Genomic DNA, 21,059 nt, shown 5'->3' with positions numbered 1-21,059 from the left:
GATGACTGAGGAAATGGATGTGTCCCAGCCCAGCAATCCTCCGGCACCACTCAGAGCTGGAGGGACCCGGCCTACACACACTGCAGCCATTCCCTCCCCACCTGGGCCAGGGGCTCAGGAGGGGGCTCAGCCCTGCTCCAGGTGTGCCTGGGAATGGGAATAGGGATGGGGAAGGGGAGGCCTCGAGCCCAAACCATGCCTTGGGTCATAGGGCCAAGATGTTCCTCTCTATGCCCAAATCTTGGATAAAATGAGTTGCAGGGTAAGTCACAGCCCAAGTCCAGGATTAGAGGCTGGAAAAAGCAATCGCCAGTTGTGAGAGTTGTGTTAAGGAGCAGGAATTTGCAGTGCTGTCCTGAGCACTCTGAGGGTAAGTTTGGGTTGGAAAAGTGGCTTGGTTGGGAAAAGCTGCCCCTGATCCTACTGGACATTTAGGGGATGATTCCCAGCATGGATCTGACCTCAGTCCCAAGAGGTTGGAAACCAATCCCTGCCTGTACAGCCAGTGGAGATGGGCAGGGATTTACTGTGTGGGGAAACAGATGGGAGGAGAAGCCGTATGTAACAATTGATTTTCTGCTGTTATTGCTCCCTTTTTCCATTCTCACTGGAAACATTCCAACCCTGGCACAGCACACCAAAGTCACTACAAAAGATCCCCTCAGGATCACCACCCACGCCAGGCTGGCTTTTATCACCCCCCTGACGATTCCCACCCGAAAACCACCTTCCAAAGGAATCCTCCCCTCTCCCTCGCTCAGAGTCTGCATTTGAGGATTCCACGGATTTCAAGGCCGTTGGGAGCACGTGGAACGCTCGGGAGCCATGGTTTGGGGAGGTTCCTGCTGATTCTGATCCATTCGGGCTCCTTTCCGGCAGGTCTGGCCCAGCACGTGCAGGGGTGACCCGGAACGTGCCCACGGAGCCGCTCTGTCCGTGCTCCCGGTGTTTTGGGCTCCTCAGTGACGGCACCTCGTCCTCGTGCGGTGCCACCCAGTCCCCACTTCAGGCCCGCTGTCCCCAGATCCGGCCTAATTCCTGCGGAGCGGATGCCACATGGAGATGGGCTTGCGGAGCGTGGCCAGCATCTGGTTCCAGTGCGTGGTGCCCATGCCGCTGGCCGCGGGCCCGATGAGCACGTGGCCCGTGTTGTCACCGCGCCCGTCCTCGCCGCTCTCGGCCACCGTCACGCGCAGGGACAGCTCCTGGGGGGCACGGGGCTGTCATGGCCTCGCACAGACCCCCCCAGACACATATCCCTGTGCCCTCTCCATGGGCAACGCATCCGTGCATCACCACCCAGCCTGCCATGCCCCGTGTACACGCTCTGTGCCCCCACCCTGTTCAAACCCACCCCCTGTTCTTGAAACCCCTCCAAATCCCTAAATACTCACCCTCATATACCCCCCACACACAGCTCCCTCTTTCCCCCACATCCCCTAAATCCATCTTTGCCCCTGTCCCCATACCAGACCATCCCTGTGCATCCAACCCACACATCCACATCCTCCCTCCAGCAGCCATTCCCATACATCCACACCTCTCCAAGCAGCCCCCACACATCCGTATACCCCACAACAGCCCCCACACATCCGCCCCAAACCAGACCCACACCCCCACAGCTCCCAGGATCACTCCCCAGAACCCCACACCCCCAGGAGCTCCCCACTGGAGGGCTTGGGGAGCTTGAAGAGCACTGGGATGTGTCCTCCCTCCCTCTCCAGCCACCCTGGGCTGGGCCAGACCTGGAGCACGATGGCCGGCACGGAGAAGATCATGGCCTCGTTGAACACGGGGTTGGTGTCTCCCCTCTTCACTGCTGTCTTCTTCTTGCTGATCTTCCTCCCGTCCTGCAGCAGGTACACCTTGACGAAGGGATCTGCTCAGAGGGCAGGAGAGGGATCAGTCACACGTGTCCCAGGCGATGTGGAGAAAGCGGGGGGACCCTTTTTGGTGTCAGGTCTGTCCTCACAGAGAGCCCTCCCGGGTAGCAAATCAGATAAATCAGGACAAACCCCACCACGGAGCCCCCCTCACCTGAGGTCACCTTCCCATTGCTCCACACGAGGTTCTTGGCTTTGACCACCACCACCGTGAGCCGCTCGGCCGTGGGCAGGTAACTCAGGGAGAGCAGGATCTCCCCCACCGTGTCCACCGCCTGTGGGACACAACATCCAGGACACAACATCCACCACACGACAACCTCCCACTGTCCCAAATCCCAGCTGGGAGATGGGACACTCCTGCCTCACCTTGTTGGTGTCCTGCAGGTAGAGCCAGGCGTTGAAGGGGCGCGTGGCCAGGTCCAGGTCGGAGAGCTTGAGCTCGGCCACGCCGGTGCTGACGCTCCGCTCGTCCTCGTCGATGCCGAAGACGGAGAAGCGCAGGCTGTTCTCCTCCAGCGCCGCCGGATCCAGCGGCACCGAGAAACGCTCGTCAAAGGCCACGGAGTAGGCGCTCCTCTGGATCTGCCGTGGGAAGCAGGGATAGCCCTGGCACACATGGGGCTGGGTGCTGCTCCCCAGCTCTACCCCACCTCATGGGAATTGCAAGGAGTGCAGGGAGGCCATCCCCAGGGCACGCCCCATCCAATAGGGATGGTTTATTCCCGGCCTGACCACAGCAACTGCTCAGCCATTGGCATGAAAATCAGGGCTGTGACCTGCCCCAGTGCCTATTAATTATTTTAATTAGAGAATCGGCATTGGCCCGGTGCTCTCAGATACATCCCAACTCCCTGGGAGTGCGGATGCACATCAGGCGACAGGATTTATGGCCACAAGGTGTAACCCCCAGACCTTCTCCGAGCAGAACCAACTCCTGAACGTGCCCAGTGCGAATGGTGCTATTTGGCTGCTGTTGTCCCTGTGTCATGTCATTCTCTGGGAGCAGAGGCGGCAGCAGCTCCCATGGCTCATCCTGCAGGTGCTGATCCCAAAGAATTGGCCGAGGGAAAATGCTCCGAGGTCAAAAATTTAGGGATTTTTCTTTTTTCCCTACTCCAGCCCTGTTTCACATCCAAGATGTCGTAGGCAAACCAGGGGTTTGTCCCATAGGATGGAAAGTTGTAGGATTGGATAGCATGGAGCTAAGTGGAACCACCAGCTCCCCAAAGCCACCCAAACCTGGGTGGAGAAGGGGCTCTTCTGTGGGGCTGTGTCACCCCAAAAGCCCCCCAGCAGAGGGTTCCTCTGCCCCAAGGACTCTCTCCTGTCTCAGTCTGCTCCTAGCCCTGCTCCATCCCTGGGAGGAAGGACACAAAGGCAGCACCTGCCATTCCTGCCTTCTTAGTCCATGCTCTCCCACTGGATACCACCAACCTCCAGAGTCCCTGGGGGATTGAAGTTCCTCTGTGTGAAGAGCAGATTTTAAAGCCCTACAGATTTTACAGACTGTCTGTCTGCAGCCCACGCTGTATTTTGGGAGCTCTGGATCAAGTACAACCAAACAGGAACTGCTATTTAAAATCCCTCCAGAAGCACTGGGAAAAAAAAGCAGCTGGGCCTTTATAACTGTGGCCTTGGGGCAGCCGAGGAGGTAAATTGTGCTGGTGAATTATAAATAATGACACTAAATAATAAATAACTCCAGAGCATAAATAAAGAGTCAGAGATTTGGATGGAAAAATGGTCTAAAAGGGCACTGTGGAAATATTTTGGAGGCAGCAGCTGGTTTGTGTGGATGGAGCAGCACCTCCACCCCAGTGGAGAGGTGCTTTAATGGAATGCAAATTCCTACTCCTTGCTGGAATATCCTGATTGAATCAAACTGACTCTGCAATAAAAGAGCTGCTGGAAGAAAACTTTCCAAAAGCAGCTTTTGAGGCACCTAAAAAGTGAGGTTTTGCCCCAGATCCAACCTTGGTTGTGGCTGCCAGTGCTGCCACATGGATTTTCCACAATCCTTTGTGGGGAGGGAACAGCGTTGGGACTGCTGTGGGAAGGAGAGGGACTGTGGGGACTCAGGGGACTGTGGGGACGTGGCAAGACACCAGTAGCACCTGCCCAAACTGCCACTGCCACCCAAATCCCATCCAAGGCCACTTCCTCCCCATGCTACTGCATCCTTCCCACAGCAGGGACAGTCAAGCAGGAGAACTTGCCACCAGCCATGCTCGGAGATGACAAAGTCAGCCCAAATCCCAGCCAAGGGGGAGACATTCCTGCCTCTGCCGCATTTCTGATATGCAAACCCACCTGGGACACCCCTCAAAATCCTCAAAATCCTGTGCCAGCCCAGAGCTCTCTGCACCCAAATCCCATCACCGCTGTGGGGAGATGAGACCCACCCCAAAATCTCATGCCAACCACATCCAGCCTTGAACTCCGTGCTCCCAAACCCCACCACTGCCTTGGGGAGCTGGTATCCCCCAAATCCTGTGCCAGCCATTTCCGATCCTGGCATGCCTGGAGCTCCCTGCTCCCAAACCACACCACTTCCTTGGGGAATGCGGCCAAGGAACGCTGCCACGCAAAACGCCACGTGTGCCCAGGGGTCTGTGGGGATGTCTGGGTGGGAATGAGGGGCTCACCCGGGAGATGCCGACGATCTGCTCGGCCGGGAGGAGGCTGATGCGCATGAAGCAGGACTCGAAGCGCGCATCCTCCTTCTCCAGCAGGTCCTTGCCCTGCAGCAGCGTCACGTGCAGGGCGGCCGCCCTCCCGTCGTACTCCATGGACACCTCCACCTGCCCCACCGTGAAATCCTGCCCGAAGTTGTTCCCGATGGACGAGATGGAGTTGAGGGAGTCGGCCGAGATGGATTTCCGCAGGGGGCCGTAGTGGGCCAGGCCCAGGTCTCTGCCCATCAGCTCCAGGCTGCCCAGCTCCTGGATGCTCTCCAAGGTGTCCTCTGCCCTCAGGCTGCTCTTGCGGGACGAAGAGCTCCGACCTGGAGCCCGCTGCGAGCCCGGGGCCAGCCCTCGCTGCCAGGGAGAGGAAAGCAGGCGCTGCCATCCATGCCATCCCTCCGTGCGGAGCCGGACAGCTGGGCTTCTCCGCCGCCTCCTTGGATGCATCCCGGCCCCTGCCTCGCCTCAAGCTGCCGCGGCAGCGAGCCCGGAGCTTCCCGCAGCTCCCAGCTCCAGCGGTCCCCTCAAAAGCTCCGGCAGCACCAGGTTGGTGCCCGTGGCTCTTCCCCCCGGCGAGGGGATCCAGGAGATATTCCCACCCCTCCCGCATCCCGCGCTCTGCAAAGGGAAGTAGACAAGGGCAGCTTCCCCCCCTTACCTTGTTCCTGATGTCCGGGCACGCCGCTCCGTATTTCTGCTCCAGGTACCGGTAGTCATAGTTGGGGAAGGGGGAAGGGGCCGGGTAGCTCCCGGAGCGCCAGAGCTTCCACAGGTTGATGGCCGCGATTCCCAGCAGCGCCAAGGCGCCGGCGGCGTAGAGCCCGATCTCCCACCGCGGCGGGCTGGAGGCCACTGCAGGGGACAGGGGGCTCCATGAGCTGGTCGCAATCCCGGGAATGAGCCTTCAGCCTCGGCTGCTTCCACGCCGGGAACTCGGCTCCAAGCTCCGAGGATGGGATGGGCCGAGGAGGGAATAAACCGCAGCTCCCACCCGGGTGGCTGCAAACGGGTCAGGCAGAGGCTGTGCCGGCCAAAAACTGGCAGCTCTGGCTTGGCTTTCCCGGGAGATGAAGTTCTCCTGTGTCCCAGCCCCGCTTGCCAGCGAGTGGCTGTGTCACTCCCGAGGTGCCGGGGGTCCCTTTGCCAGCTGCGGCTCTGTGCCACCGACAGATGTGCCCAGCGCACATCTGCATCGCCCTCGGCCCAGCTGCTGCCTGGGGATGCCACGGAAAGGCGGGACAAGGGAAAAACCAAAGGAAAAGCTGCTGGAAACAGGCAGAGCCCCGCGGGTGCCGGCGGAGCGAGCGGGGAGGGAGCGCCGGGCTGGGCTGCGAGCGGTTCCTGCTGCATTGCACCAGCCTCCATCACTCCCGCACCGAACCGGCACCAGCCGCCCCGTGCAGCACAGGAAAAGGGGGAAAGAGAGGATTTCTCATCCCGGAGCGCTGCCGGGGAGTCCTCCGGCATCATCACGCCGCAGAGCTCCCTCCTTCGGAGCTGGAAAAAGCCCAAAGCCGAGGCTGAACTCCCACATCGCATCCGAGCGCAGGGACAACCTGCTGCTCCCCCCAGCCCTCCTCCAGCGGGAACAGCAGAAGGAACTGAGTACTCGCATCCAAAGCACCTGCTTTGGATCCCAGGAGCAGCCCACAGGGATCTGCGAGGTTAAACATTGGGATGGGACCCGGGTCCTGCTTCATCCACCCTGATCCAAAACCCTAAAGGGCTCTGCTTTATCCCTGCATCCCGGCTAAGGATGCTGTGGGAAGCAGTTGGAGGTTTCCCGTGACAGAGCTCCCAGGCTCCTGCTATGGTGGAGGGGTAAAACTGGAAATAAAAAATAGCAGAATAATCTTTTACTGGCTCTGAGGAACTCCAAGTGCAAATCCCAGCTGAACTGGAATCTGCTTCCCCCTCCCTCCAGCTCGTTTCCGAGGGCTGAGCACTCACGTTGGAAAACTTAGAGGATTTAAGGGTTTTACCCTTGTTTTAGGAAACAAAACCCAGCAGGCCCATGGAGCAGAGGGTTCTCCCCACGGAAAGCAGTGAGGACCTGCCAACCCTTCCCCAAAAAAACCTCGGTGTGAGAGCACCAGCCGCTCTGCCCCAAACCCTTCCTGGGCTCCCTGGGGAGGACTCACCACTGAAGCGGGATCTGCTTACGTGCCCAGTGTCCATGGCAAACGCTCCGGGCGAGCGGGACAGCCTGGAATGCGTGAGACACAGCGTTAGGATGAAGGGGAAGAACTGAAGAATGAATGCCTTGTGATTTTCCAGCAGGGATGCTCCATCACTGCTCCCCCTCCATCACTCCCAGCCTTGGCTCCGCTTCCAGGCGCTGAGCAAACGAGCTGAAGCCTTTCAGCCACCGGCAGGAGCTGAAGGAGGGACAGGAACCCTCGGGAAGGGGCAGAGCCGCTCGATTTACCTCGGGAGCCTTTAAACAGGCGACATTCCCAACCTCTCAGCGTGTGTACATTGCCCCTCCAGGAGCCCATTGCCGCTTTTCCAGCTGAAATCTTCCTTTGCCTCCTGCAGCTTCCCAGCCTCTCCTGAGGCTTTGCCCCGGCCCCAGCCGAGGGGGGCAGCCCTATTCTCCCATTTTGTGGGGTTTAGGGGATGTTCCTCCCCAGGAATCAGCTCCTGCAGCAGGAAAGCTCCATGGCCTTCCCCCACAAAAGGGTTTTTCCCAGTCAAGTCAGAAAGAAGCTGCTCTCCCAAGCAGATCCTAGCACAAGGCACCATGGATGCTGAGGAGGATTTATCCAAGCCGCTACTCCTGAAAAGAGGGGTTTGAGATCCCCAAAAACACCCAACAAGCAAATCCAATGGGAACTGAGCAGCACCCCTTGTTCCCTGGCATCTGTGCCAGGGAATCACAGACCACAGAGAGCTGGTGGGATCCCACAGAACCCCAAGGGGACACAACCTCCGCACTGCACCTAAACCCCCACGCACCCCCCTCAGAGTCCCCCAGCCCTTCTCCAGAATTCCCAAAGCCCACTCATGGAGCTGGATTGGCCTCAGACAGATGGTTCTGCAATACTTGGGCCCCACCTTCCAGCTCCCCTTGGGTGCTCACAGCCTCAGGCACTGGGTGGGGGGGAGCAGTGATCAGCTCCCCCCAAAACCATCCAGGCTTGGATTTCAACAGGCAAAAGTGGGAATTTCATGGCATGGAATATCAGCTGTGCTGGCTTGGCTTCCTCTGCAGGGCACACAGCCTATCCTTGGGATAGCAGGAGGAAGGGGAGCCCTAAATGTAACCCGAAGTGACAGCGATGCTGGGATGGGGCTGGGAGATGCCCAGTCCCTCCCCACCCTCCTCTCTCTGGCACAAATCTCCCTGTGCAATGGATAAAACACTCCTATCCTAGCTGAGCTCATGCTATGGGCTGAGCTCAGCTCAAGGCCCACTTTGCTGTTTAGTGCTGAAAACTGACATCTTAACAGAGCATCGTGATGGAGATTTACCCTAAACTGCCTTTTTTTATGCCCTGGAAAGCCCCTGTGCCCAAGCAAGGAGCTCTGTTCCTCTCTCTGCTTCCCAATTATTTTTAATACGAAAACAGCAAAGTTTTCAGGACTGACTTTCCCTGCAAGACAAACATCCCCTTTAAACCCCTTCCATCTCTCTTCCCAATTTCTTCAGGAAATTAGAAGGACTTTGTAATTTTTCTTTCCTTTCAGAGCTCTCCCCAAAACCTCCCTCTCTAATGAGCTCTAAGCATCAAGTTAAGCAGATTTCCAAGGCATCACCTCGAAAGAGACTGCAGTGCTCAGCACTGGGATGAAACCCAGAGGTATTTTCCTATTAGGAAAACAGCATCAATCTCTCCTGAGCAAGGAAACGGGGGTGGAGGTGCTCAGGGAAGGATTTATGTCTTTTTTTTGTTAACTAAGCTCTTCCCTGGAGCATTGCACCGAGCTGCTCTGACATCCCCCTGACCTGCTGCTCAAATCCCTGGGAAATCAAGCCTGAGGCATTGGGAAGGGAAGAGGCACCGCTCTCCCGCTTCTGGCAGCACAGGGATTGATGGATTTTTCACCCACAGACCTCAAGATCGGGCTGCAGAGCCCTGGTTTGGGGTGCAGAGTCCCAGGTTTGGGGTGTAGAACCCTCTCCGTCCATCTCAACACCCCAATGCCAGGCCAGCTTCATTTTCCTTGGGAGCTGCTGCAGAGCTCAAGTCCCTCTTCCTGCTTGGAGGGACAATAAAACAGCTCAACGAGGTAGAGAAAAACAGCACCAAAGCCACCTGTCTCCCCTGGAAAAGGGGGTCCCCCAGCCTTCACGGGGTTGTCACCTCGCTGCTGCCAAGGCCACAGGCACAGTGACCCCAATTGCTGGTCCCAAAGCACCCGGACCAACCTGGCTATGACCCCCCCCGAGCACACTGCAGTCCCCAAACGTCCCAACCCAGGTTCCAGCGATCTCCTTGCTCATCCTCCCTCGCTGTCCTGCCCCAGACACCCGTGGCCGGTGTGCTGAGCCCGGGCTAAGCTCGGCTCAGCGGTGGTGCCGGTCCTGCAGCGCTGCTCTGCCAGCCCCTTCCACCGCTCTCCTGCCCTGCCCGGCCTCCATCCGCAGGCCACAGAAGCGGGATGGAGCTTGCTCCTGGCACGAATAAAGACGCATCCCAAACTTGCCAAAACAGAAGGATTTGGGCTCTGCTCTCACCCATCGCCCTCCCCAGCCCCCACAAGGGACACATCCCACCCGAACCGGTGCCCCCCGCGCTTTACCTGGACAGGTACAAATCCTCAGGGATCCGCGGGCAGCGCGGGGACCCCCGGGCGGCCCCGGCATCCGCCGAGCTGTGTCCGCTCCCAGGGGGGAGGGGGGGGCCCTGAGACCCCCGTGGCCCGCCCGGCCGGCGGTGGGGACGGGGCAGAGCCCCCCGCACCGCCCGAGGGTCCCCGAGCTCAGCCCTGGGATCCACGGGACTCCCCAACCCCGGGATGCTTCCCGGCCGCGGGGACCGGGCACAGCCCCCACACCGCTGCCCGGGGGTCCCTGCGGCTGCAGAGCCCAGCCCCGGGATCCGGGATGTCCCCCCCGGAGCCGGGATGCTTCCCGGCGGTGCGGGACCGGGAGCGGCTCCGCTCCCTCGCCCAGCCCAGCCCGGGGCGGAGCCGCAGCTCATCCGTGCCATGAGCTGGGCGGTCTCCGCGCCTCCCCGGGCTTGGCTCAGCCCAGCCCGAACCCCCCGGCAGAGCCTGCCCACCCCGGGGGTCTCTCACTCTGGTTTGCCTGACAGGCTCCCAGCTTTCCGGAGGAAGTTGCCATAAAAAAAACAAAACAAAACAAATCAAAAAAACTAAAAAAAAATAACAACCAAACAAAAAAAACCCCAACCCAACAAAATTCACCCCAAACCCCTGCGAACGCACCCCAAATCAAATCCCAGCCAGGAGTGAGGAAGGACAATGCCAAGTCCCTCCTCCCACACCAGAGACCCTCTGCTGTGTGCTTGGCCATACCAGGCTTTCCCAAATCCCACTTCCCAGGGACTCCCCCATCCATCCACATCTCTGCATCTCCAGCTGCTCCTCCCCACGGACCCTGACGAGTGCTTCTCTCCACGGGGTCCCATGTCCCCTCCCCTTGTCCCTCAAAGGTGCAGAGCCCCTTGTGCTCTCTGGATCACCACCCCAAAGCCGAATCCTTGGGTTCTCCCTTGTCCCAAACAGCTTCCAGGTGTGTGTCCCTCCTGGCCATGGGGACACCTGGGGCGGTCCAGCAAGGTCGTGGCTGTGGATATTCCTAAGAAAAACCATCAGATCCTCTCCTTCTGCAGCAGAAAGTGGAACCTTTTGGCATCTGGCCCCAAAAGCCCCTCGGACAGTTTGGCTCCATGCCCACCACACCAGGACCATTGGAAAGACTGTGCCTTCACACCCTCCTGTGGGATCTTCCCTTTCCCTGCCTTCATATCCATGGCTTCAGCCACCTCACCTTAACGTCAGGTGACTTCTAGGACAACAAGGAGCAATTTCAGACAGCAGGAGAAACATTTTTGCTTGGAGAAAATGGAGTAATTGTGATTTTGTGGGGAAAAAACACCCACACAAACAGAAAAGGTGAGGTCAGAGGCCATGGACCAGTGTGACATTCCAGGACCTGTAATTCCCAGGAACATTCATACCCAGCCACAGGGCCAGGCTCCCTGCTCTGTAAAGATCCAGGGAGGGCAGCACTGGGAGATGCCCTCATGATCTTCCTGGTAGGAAGTTCATTTTCAGGGAGAAAACACAGCAAGTTTTGACTGCACCAAAAATGCTTCCTGGGTGGGAGAGCTGCCTCCTCTTGCAGCCAAGGCTCCTTTCCATGAGGCTTCCTGGCTCTTCCTCTGGGTACAGCTGGAAAAGAGCAGGCCACGGTCCTTCCCCACTTCCCAAAGCTCCTCTGCATCCCCAGGGATGTGGCAGGATGTCCCTCTACAGGACAGCCTGGGACCCAGCACCCTCCTGCAGGGCACCTCAGGGCTCACCACTCCAGACTCTGGGCAAAAGTGACCCCCAGAGCTGTTCCTGACAGGATTGGATCAGGCTGAGGTTCAGAAATCCCCAAGCTGGGCACCTGGATTCACCCAGCCTCACACAGACACCAGCTCACCTATTAAAAGCTCCTCCTTTTTAAAGCAAACACTTACCTTTGGCCAAGCTCTCCATGAAATCAGTGACCACAGGTGGGAGACCTGTTCCAGGTGAGCTGGACACTCCTGTGTGGGAGCAGGAGCCAGCCACCTCTGCCCTCTCCACAGAGAGGGTCCCATTTTAGGCCACACCTAATGTTTACTCCCATGAGGACTCCTGGCTTCCTTCCACCTCCTCCCTATGAGGCTGCTCTGAGACGATCACAAAAAGATTCCTGAATCCAGGCATGTTTGCAGTGACCAGAGCCCACCTTTTCCCTGAAAGCTTGGACACATTCCTTACCTCAAGGCCCAGCACCCAGCCACCCATCCTGTGTGCTGGGGGGGACATAGCCCGAGCCCCCTCAGCCCCCTGGCTCCGTGTTTGAGGTGACAAGAGAGGACCCACAGGCATTCATTGTCCCAAAGGACAAATCAGCACACAGAACTACATGGACAGGATCCAGGCTTATCCCTGGGATCCCTTGGATCGGACAGATGAGGCAGTGGCTCACATATGAGGTCAAAGCTCCCAGATCTTTCTGGATATTCCTCACCAGGTGTTGCCAACAGGTAAGTAGCCCTTTGGTGAGAGGGGGGTGCAGTGACAAGTATCCCCAGGTCACCTGGCCACCTCCCCAACTGGGGATCCCCGACTTCCAGACTGCCCATTGCCCACGTTTAATAGGTGGAAAGTATGTGAGACACTAAAACTGGGAATGTTGGCTGTCATTCCCGTACAAGACCGAACAGGATTAAAAACCCAATGTGCACTGGGCAGCAGCTCTGCGACCTCCGGCCACTTCAAAAGTTCAGGTTGTACTCTTGGAATTGTACTGTTTGTGTCATTTTCTTCTGGATAAACACTTGCCTGAAAAACAGGCAGATTGGATTAAGCAGTGACAGGGTGACGTCAGCGCCCAGGACAGCGACGCAAGGGCTCGGAGCAGAGGGTACAGAATCCATGTGGATTAGTGGAGCTCTCACATTTTGGAATAATGACCTGGGGAAACAAAGCAGCCCAGGCTTCCAATTCCCTTTCCAGGATGCTGAGTCACCAGCAGAAACACTGCCTGGCTCAGGATGCTCCCTGGCTCTGCTGTGCCAGGGACGTGCTTGACCTGGGCCTGCTGCTGGCAGGGGGGACAGGGATGGGGGTGTGATACTGCAGGCATCAGAAACCCCTCCAGGAGCTGTCCTGGAAGGAACAGGGCAGGGACAAAGGGCACTTTGAGAGAGCCCAGAGAGCAAAGCCCCCGTGGTGAGGACGCAAACCCAGCTGAGGATAAAGAACTCCAGACTGATGGGACGCTCCCAGTTTCTGCTTGTGACACATTTTACTCCGCAGAGCAAAGGCAGGTTAACCTTTCTCACTTCACCTTCCCTTACATTTACAAGATGACCAAGACTAAAAGAGAAATTAAAAATAAGAGCTAAGGAGAAGTTGTCTGTCTGCCTAGAGCTGGGACACACCACCCACGTGCCACAGGCCGCTCCAGGATATCGGAAGTCAGTGGGATGCCCTGCGGAGGGGCTGGAGCAGCAGTGTGGTGTGGTACATCCCGTGCAAGGAACGCAGCTCGGCCACACGTCCCCGTGTACCCACGGTCACCTCGCTCAACACCTCACCCAACCCTCCTCCACAGCTCCAGGTAGTTCCAGCAGGAAGAACAGAATTCACTTCCTATGCCTGGTCTCTGTACACTCCAAAACAAGTGTTCCTAATGCCCAAATGCCCCATGGAGCTCTCAGTCCCCTGGGAATGGAGCAGCAGATCCCTGTGTGCCGTGCTCTGAGCCCCGTCTCCACACCTGGTTCCGAGGAAGACACACAGCAGCCGGTGAAGGCCCCGCCCCGTGTGCAGTGTCAGCGCTGACCTCCCTCCACAGACCTCCTCCAGCCCTGCCCGGGTGCCACGAGGAGAGAGGGGGGCTGTGTCAGTGCCATCCTCCCCCGAGAGGATTCCCACGCGCTGGAACGCTAACAATGACAATTAGGAGTTAGGTAGGATAAGGTTGGGACTGTGCACCAGGCCCGCTCGGGCACCACGAGTTCCTGTCAGTCCTGTGTCGGCGCTCAGAGCTTCCTCTCCCGGAGTTTGCTCCCATTGGGCTCATCCAGCAGGGCTGAGTGTCCATCCCCGTTGCTCAGGCATTTGTCCTTCTCGTGCCTGTGCTCCTGCTTCTGCCGCCGGATCTCCTTGTACCGCAGGGTGATGTCCCTGCAACACACACAGCACACAATTTCAGCCTGCAGGACTAACAGCAAGGGAACCTCTCTGCTCAGAGCTTCCTGAGGATAATAACTCACTGGAGCCTCTGGCTGAGCATTTCTGCAAGTGCTGATGGCACTGATTCACTGGCAGTTTGTGTTTCTGACCGGTGGCCTGGCGCTTCCCACCTCTGCTGGAGCAGAACAGCCAAACCTGCAGGAGCAGCCACTGCTGCCCCCTCCACACAGCACTGCACTTCAAGCAACTGTGGAATGGTTTGGGTTGAAAGGGATCCATCCCATTCCACCCCCTGCCATGAGCAGGAACACCTTCCACTATCCCAGGCTGCTCTATCCAACCTGGACCTGGACTTCCAGGGATGGGGCAGCCACAGCTTCTCTGGGCACCCTGTGCCAGGGCCTCTCCACCCTCCTCTTTCCCCACAGCACATCTAACCCTGCCCTCTGTCAGTGCAGAGCCATTCCCCCTTGGCCTGTCCCCTCGGTCCCTCTCCAGCCTCTTTGTGGGTTCCTTCCAATACTGGAAGGCTGCAAATTCCTCAGGCCCTGTGCAGCTGCTTTCCATGATCCAGACAGGAAACTGCCAGGATCAGGCCCAGAGAGCTCTGTTTATTTCAGAACCTGCACCCAACTAGGAGAGCTGTGCTCTCTCCCCAGGCAGTCCCAGGGAGCACATTTGAGGACGGGGTTGAACAAATCCTCCTAAAACCCTGGCCAGCCCCAAACACAGCCCCACCCACCGAATGAAGAAGCGCCAGGCCGTCCAGGTGAGCACCAGGATAATCCCCAGGATCCAGCACTGGGTGATGTAGAAGGGTAGGGAGAGGGTGAGTGTGTAGGGATCGTACTTGACGACGATCAGGAACTCCGTGGCAGTAATAGCAGCAACCAGCCAGGCCTGCTGGCCCAGCTTCTTGTGGAACTTCCTGCAGGAGAAACAGAGACAAAAACATTTCATTGCTGTAAAATTAGGGATGTAGAGAAATCAGCACAAAAAGACAGCTGGGGCAGTGGTTTCATTCAGCTCTGCACAGTCCTACAAGTCTAGTTCAGATCACACACGCACTAAGGCTCTGCAGGATGACACTTTCATGTTGGCGTTACTTCAGTTTCCTCTCTGAGGCTCTGAAAGCAAGAAAAGTTAAACTTCATCACCACACAATGCAGGGAAGTGTCCCCATTCCCAGGTAAATCCACATGAAACGATTCTCTGACCAGCCTGAGACCAGCTGATGTTCAGGGTATGGTTCCAAACAGGAGCTTCTCAGACACAAGGCCCAGAGCCATGTTTGACACCAACCTATCGTGCAAGCTACACCAAACCATCCAAATACACTGGGAAAAAATATGGAATGAATCAAGTGTAGGTGATTGCTGTTGCAGAGGGGATGAGTGCATCCCTTCTTAAAAGGTATCCTGCCTGGATCAGCTCAGATAAAAGGGCTGCAGAAACTGCTCCAGGTGGTGACAGATTAAATGGGCAGAGACCAGCCCTAACCCACAGGCAGAGAGATGAAAGGAAGCAGCAGATCTCTCACAAGGGATTCCAGCTGCTGGGATGACGAGGGCAGCTTTCTGCTCTGCTGGGCTGCTTCCTCCTCTGCCATCCTTTCCCTGACAACGGAATCAAAGATAATCCCAACACAAGAGCTGGGCAGCCCCTAAGGCTGCCGAGGAAGAGAGCTTAGTTTCCTGCCTGAATACTCAGGAAAGATGCAAAAGATTTTTCTCATGATGAAGGAGATAGAAATTCATGGCCTTGATGCAGACTCCTTGGAGGTGACAGGAAGATTCCAATCAGAAATGTGTGACTAGGTAAAATGCTACAAACGCATCAAGACACTCCTGGTCAGGAACATTTCACACATCCAGTCCTCGGGAACTCGGAGGCAGCGTGTGGTATGTGAGGGCTGGAGAAAGCTTTACCCCTCTTCTGGGACTTCACAATTCCTGGCACCACTTTGTCACCACTTCAGCCCAAAGTCCTGCAAGCAAAGCCCCAGAACTGCCTGCAGATACTCAGAATGCTGAACGGGAAAAATAATTCTTCACGCTGGAATTTCACTGCTTTCTAGCATTTCTAGCAAACATTGCAGGGCTGGCTGAAGAGACCTCATCAGTCCACCCCAAACAATCCCATCACCACCAGACAAGGCAGTGAGCCACGTTTTTGTCAAGGAAGGTCAGTGGAATATTCCAATCTTTGAGCATTAAGAGCTACCGAAAGGAAAAGGTCAGCAAGGTTTCCCATGTGATGTAAGCTGGGAGCCTCTGGTACAGTCTGCTCTTCCCAGCAGGAATAATGCACTGACTTTTGTAAATACAAACATGGAGCAAATCATGCTTCCCCTCCTCTTCCCCTACAACACCATGGGAAGAATCCTGAAGGATCCTTGGCTTGAAATGATGGGCAAAGGAAGACGGTAAATGGGGGCAGATCCTCTCTGCCTGGATGGCCTGGAATGCAGGAAGGAATTACAAAACCCTCCACAGAGAAGGTACCAGGTAAGAGCAGGTGCTCAGCTCTGATGTCAGCTCTGGGGGGCATCAAGAAGAGCCAGGAACCCCAGGATGTGGGGGCAGTCACCTCCCCCAGCAGGGAACACGGCAGAAGGTGGTGGCAGTGACAGGGGACGGTGCAGCTCGGGGTGAGCTGCTCCAGCTCATGGAAAGAACAGCAACAATCGGAACCAGGGATGAGGCACTGGCAAGGGATGGCTCTCCCAAACTCCAGTGTTATGCCACGTGGCTGAACAGAGGGCAAAGGAGCTTTTCCAACCCAAACACAAGAAGATGAATGGTGCTAAGGAGAGGAGCTCAGCAGCGAGGCAGAGACTCTTCTTACCTGTGAGTTGGAGGCTCGTCCCAAACCAGTAGGTCCAACACCAAGGGCAGGGCATCCTGCCCCTGTGGAATGTCCTGAATTCCGACTAAGCAATGTGGGCTGGCCCTTCTTCCCAGTTCTAGGAGTCAAAGCCTTGCAAGGGAAACTGATCTTCAGACCATGTTGGAACCCTAAATTCTGAACACAGACACTTTTTTGCGTTGGTCAGCGACAGACAATGAACGCCCCTGGAAGCCAGGCGGTGCCTTAGGCTGAGGATGTGGGCTCAGGCAGGTTGTGACATTAAAAGAAAAGGTGATTTTGAGAACAAAGCTTTCTCAGCTCTCACATGGTCTGCAGAAACAAAAGCAGTGAGGACAAATATGATGCTGAGGTGGGAACAGTCTCAAGTACATGCACTGCTGCGTGTGGTGCCTGACCTGCAGCACATCCTGCTACTGAGGGGCTCTGACCTACAAGAGGATGCCAGGAGAGCTCCAGAGGGCAGGGGGAAGACAGTTCAAGGAAAGAAGTGCCTTTAAGAATCACATTTTCTTAATCTGGGCCCCGATGTCCCCAAAGGGCACATCCAAGGACTGCAGTTCCTGGCTCTCGGTCTGGAATCATCTGGAATCAGAGCGCAGCGCTCCTCTGCCCACGAGCCAGGGGCACTCCAGCTCATTTCCACATTCCCTTCTCCACAGAGAGATCATTTACCAGACACTGAGGTTAACACAGTGCACACACAATGCCCTTAACAACAGCTGCTCTCTGACCAGGGGGAGTGAGAGTGGTACCTCCAAAACAAAGGAACACAAAGCAGATGCTTTGGGATTAGGCCTATTTTGTCCCTGACAAGCTGAACTGGTGCCCGAGATGGATGCCAGCAAGCTGGAGCAAGTTCAAAACAAAGCACGTGGAGCTCGACATGGGAAGAGCAGAGAGGTGGGGCTTACGGGTCGTCCATGAAGTCATAGATCTCCCTCATGGCCACTCCTCCCACGTTGACAAAAAACACGAGGCGTAGCAGCACCAAGTAGTGTTCAGGGGGCATCCACAGCACAAACTTCAGGTAAAACGTGTTCAGCTCTGCCAATAAAAACTGGGAGAAGGGACATTGGAATTACATTTGGAAAATACCACTGGATGAAGCCTGGAATGCCCCTCTCTCCCTGAACGGCTCCCCCTGTGCATTTCTCAGCCCTGCTCAGTATCACCGAGTGAACCATCAGCACCAACCCAAAACCAACTGGGTTTTTAAACATTTCCTCTACTTTGGAAGAGGCACTAAAAACCACAGCAAAAAGCTGGACAAGCAGTACCCTCAAATTTCAAGCAAGCTTTTGAACTTCAAAGAGCCCAAAGTACCTGCACAAACACTGAGGACAAATCCCAAAAGCACAATTTCTCCTGTCCTTTTAAACCCAGCTGAGGGAGCCCCACCACTACAAGAGGCACGAGCTGCACATCCTGGGGGGCTGGGCTGGGTTGTTTTTTCTCAGTTATGCAAACTCACCCTCAAAGCCAACTTGGGAAAGTTGATTATAAATTAAGAGCAAAATGTTCTCTCGAGCAGCTGCCCTGGCAATGTGCTTAAGGGAGCAGAGACACCAGACTGTCACTTCAAAAGAAGTGGTAACAAAAGGCATTAAGCATTGCTGAAGCACAAGGAGTGAGCCAGAACCTGAAGCTGCTTAGAAACTGTCAGCTGAAGCTGGGATGTGCTGAAAGAAATGTAATCCCACAGTCCAGTATAAACTCACTGGGATCTCTGTTGCAGCAGCACCTAAACCCCAATTTCTTCAGGGTGCAACCAGCAACCTTTTGGGGAAACATCTTATTTTATTTATACTTTTAGTCCTCCCACAAAGCAGGCCTGCTGTGCCACATGAGCTTGGCCAATGTGTCCTGCAGCAGGAATCAGGCACTGAGAGCTTGTTCTGGCAAACACAGAGCTCTGTCCTGTGCCACTGAACCTGGTTCATGCCCAGTGCCTCTAGATCACAAGCGTCTCGGGGATGGATTTAGTTAAATTTCACAGCTCCTGGGTTGAGATAAGTTTGAGTTGCTCAGAGCAGAGCCAAGTGACATCCCATGGATGGCACAAAGGCCAAAGTCCCCTGGCTGGCAAAGGCACAGAAGTGGGAAAAAGGCATTTAAACTTCCCAGTTTACCCTCCCTATCAGTGTCACTTGGGTGATGAGTTCAGTTGCACAGGCACAGGAATGAATTTCAGATGCTGCATTCCCAGCATGAAACAACTCCACCCACTCAGGTGCTGTGTGTGCAGTGAAACGCAAAAAAACCTCAACAAAACATCAAAACAAAAAAATCTAGGAGAACTGAATGATTTAAGCAGATCTGTGCTTCAGGAGTGAGTTCATATGAGCCTGAGGCCTTGGATACAGCCCCTTCCAGCTGTAATGTGACCTGTGCCTGCATAAAACCAAGGGATCTGAGCTACTTTCACCCACAGCCAGTGCTTTGGAGAACAGCAACTTGCTGAAAACCCGAAGATCCCGGTTTATATTGCTCCCATTGCCAGCAACAGTGGTCAGCAGGCAAGGACAACCCTTTCTGCAGTGAATCTGTCACCTGTTCCAGAGACACATACACAGCCCCCTATTCTACAGCACTGGGAAGGGATCCCTCCTGGCCTCAGCTTCAGAAACATCCCCAGAGCTGCAGCCTGAGTTACAGAACCTGGAAGCAGGAAACAGAAGGGCCAGAGAGGTGTCCTCACCACGAAGATGATGCCACAGACCGCGAGCCACCTGCGCAGGCTGGAGGCTGGCTTCCACTCAAACTTCACCCAGCTGTACGGGGTGAACTGGAACACAATCCTCTTCATCTTGCCTCTGGAAGAAAGCAAAATAACCACTGTAGCTTGAAGGAAAAGCAGGCACGAGGCATCTGCCAGCGTTTCCATTTGAGACACCAGTTCAGATATGCAAAATACTTCCGTTTACTCCATTAAAATTACAACTTAATGAGATCAGCTCTGAGCTTGTTATTTTAATTATCAATTTAAGCTTTAATATACTACACCCACTGTTGTAAGCAGTTCTGCTCTGCTCAGCAAAGACACTACAGAGCATGATGGGTCATTACTGGTACAAGACTACAAGGGATTTATTAAATTTTAATTCCCAGTGTCCCAGTTCCTGTGAAGTTCTGTTACTAGGGAATGCAAAAAGACCAAACAGATCTTTGCTGTGAATGGGAGTATGATGCCAACTTGGATTCCTGCACCTCCTTAAACCATTTCATCAAATAAGGTCACTTCCACAGGATGCCCTCACTCCCAGCCATCAGGCAATGTTTGGGACACACAGATGTATTTCCGACAATCCCATCCACAAGTCACTGGATCCTGGAGTCACCTGAACACCCAGGAATTCTTTAATCCATACTAACCCGAAGAGAACAACCAAGCTCTTGAACAGGGACCCAACCTTTGTGCTGTGCCTGTGTAGTTCCCTCCTCCCCAACTTACTTGTAGGTTGGAATGTTCCAGAGTCCTTGCCACTTGTAGGTTTTCAAGGAAAGCCAGGACAGAGTCTTCATCCCACAGTAAATTCCTAATCCGTTACATAAGATCACATCCATTATCCACTGGAAGGAGAAACACAGGAATGATGCTGGGGAAGGAACACTAGAGCTTGGGAAAGGGAATCACTACAGGCAGACCTCTGCATTCCAGGAAGTGGGACAGAGTGTTAATTCCACAGGTTTTTTGAAGGCTAAATGGCTTGGCTTGATGTCTCAAATAATTCACTGACTTTTGGAAATACTGCCATGGAACAAATCATTCCAAGCTTGGGTCTTTCCCAAAATCCATCCAAACAAAGACCCAGAGCTGTGTGCCCTGACTGCAGGGAATTCTGATTGCTCTGGCACCAACTTACACCTCACAGGAAAACAAAAAACAGCTTTAAAAGGTTGTCCCTTTAAGCTCACACCAAGTTTTGCCTTTCTCTGAATTTCAGGCTTTACTGCTTTGCACCATCAGCAAATATTTGAAGATGTTCAGGTACAGCTTTAGAGTCTCCCTCTAGTGTGAAATAAACCCAAACAAATATTTAACCATGTCCAAGTGTTTGTAACACACAAAATTACAGAAACAGTGACAAGCACGCTACAAACTCAACAGGGAGCAGTCACATACGGGATACAATTCAGCTCTCATCACTTCCTAGCTCTCCCTGTAGAATCTGTATTCCCAAATAAACCCCAACCACTGCAGTACGTACATGATCCCACCAGCATTCACTGAAGTTTGGGAGCTGGTGCTCCAGGCTGTACTCCAAGAACTCAAACATGACACTGATGATCATGCACATCCACCAGTCCCGAATCATCAGAGTCTGAAGGGAGAAAAAAGTCTTTTAAACAGCTGCTAAAAAACACCTGCAGTTGTAGATCTGATCTCCAGGATCCAGGAGATGATCAGGAAACTCAGGACAATTTTATTTTCATGATATGATGATCCAAAATGCTCACAGGCCTCTCAACTTATCAACATTACCAGCACAAGAGACAGGAATGACACTGAAGAAAATCACCTCCACCCCAGCCAAAACCAGCACAGGAGTACAGATTATGATGAATTCTGGAAAAATGGGATTCAGCAGGAGGGAAATTAGTTAAATGCATGGAATTACTGGGTGCTCAACCACCACAGGCAGCATCGTTCTAACAGTGCTCAGAAAAGGCTTTTCAGAGCCTTTTATGGGCTCTAAACGAGTCCAAAGCCACAATAATTTCTGATGAATGAGGCCCATTCATACTCAAT

At 54.8% G+C, this 21,059-nt stretch overlaps 2 protein-coding genes across 6 annotated transcripts in view; both read right to left on the bottom strand.

Annotated features, from left to right (window-relative positions):
* Positions 1-575: 575 nt before the first annotated feature.
* Positions 576-11,318, bottom strand: SYT12 (synaptotagmin 12). 2 transcript variants are annotated; one of them, XM_088057517.1, is made up of 8 exons: positions 11,227-11,318; positions 6,712-6,776; positions 5,229-5,422; positions 4,532-4,924; positions 2,253-2,468; positions 2,038-2,158; positions 1,746-1,879; positions 576-1,205 (listed from the first exon to the last, which is right to left on the bottom strand). In XM_088057517.1, the coding sequence occupies exons 2-8, from the start codon at positions 6,746-6,748 to the stop codon at positions 1,032-1,034; spliced, it is 1,269 nt and encodes a 422-aa protein (XP_087913643.1). In that variant the 5' UTR covers positions 6,749-6,776; positions 11,227-11,318; the 3' UTR covers positions 576-1,031. The 2 variants fall into 2 exon arrangements, with proteins under 2 accessions (XP_087913643.1, XP_087913642.1); XM_088057516.1 differs by lacking the exon at positions 11,227-11,318 and adding an exon at positions 9,317-9,621 and having other exon boundaries at positions 577-1,205.
* A 1,208-nt stretch (positions 11,319-12,526) lies between these two features.
* PTDSS2 (phosphatidylserine synthase 2) overlaps positions 12,527-21,059 on the bottom strand; it is a 29,891-nt gene continuing 21,358 nt past the window's right edge. For all 4 annotated transcript variants that reach the window (XM_005528984.3, XM_088057783.1, XM_014257891.2 and 1 more), the window contains exons 7-12: positions 20,518-20,631; positions 19,761-19,879; positions 19,008-19,122; positions 17,221-17,366; positions 14,181-14,366; positions 12,527-13,429 (exon numbers count right to left, since the gene is read on the bottom strand). In XM_005528984.3, coding sequence (XP_005529041.1) covers positions 13,285-13,429; positions 14,181-14,366; positions 17,221-17,366; positions 19,008-19,122; positions 19,761-19,879; positions 20,518-20,631 — 825 coding nt within the window. In that variant the 3' untranslated portion in view covers positions 12,527-13,284. The remainder of the gene's footprint in view (positions 13,430-14,180; positions 14,367-17,220; positions 17,367-19,007; positions 19,123-19,760; positions 19,880-20,517; positions 20,632-21,059) is intronic.

The sequence above is a fragment of the Pseudopodoces humilis genome, chromosome 7 (genome assembly GCF_049639895.1).
Source record: "Pseudopodoces humilis isolate 2021_Gansu_Grassland_sample_001 chromosome 7, ASM4963989v1, whole genome shotgun sequence".
NCBI lineage: Eukaryota > Metazoa > Chordata > Aves > Passeriformes > Paridae > Pseudopodoces > Pseudopodoces humilis.
The sequence above is the reverse complement of the archived record's forward strand: the minus strand, read 5'-3'. Positions and strand labels throughout refer to the sequence as shown.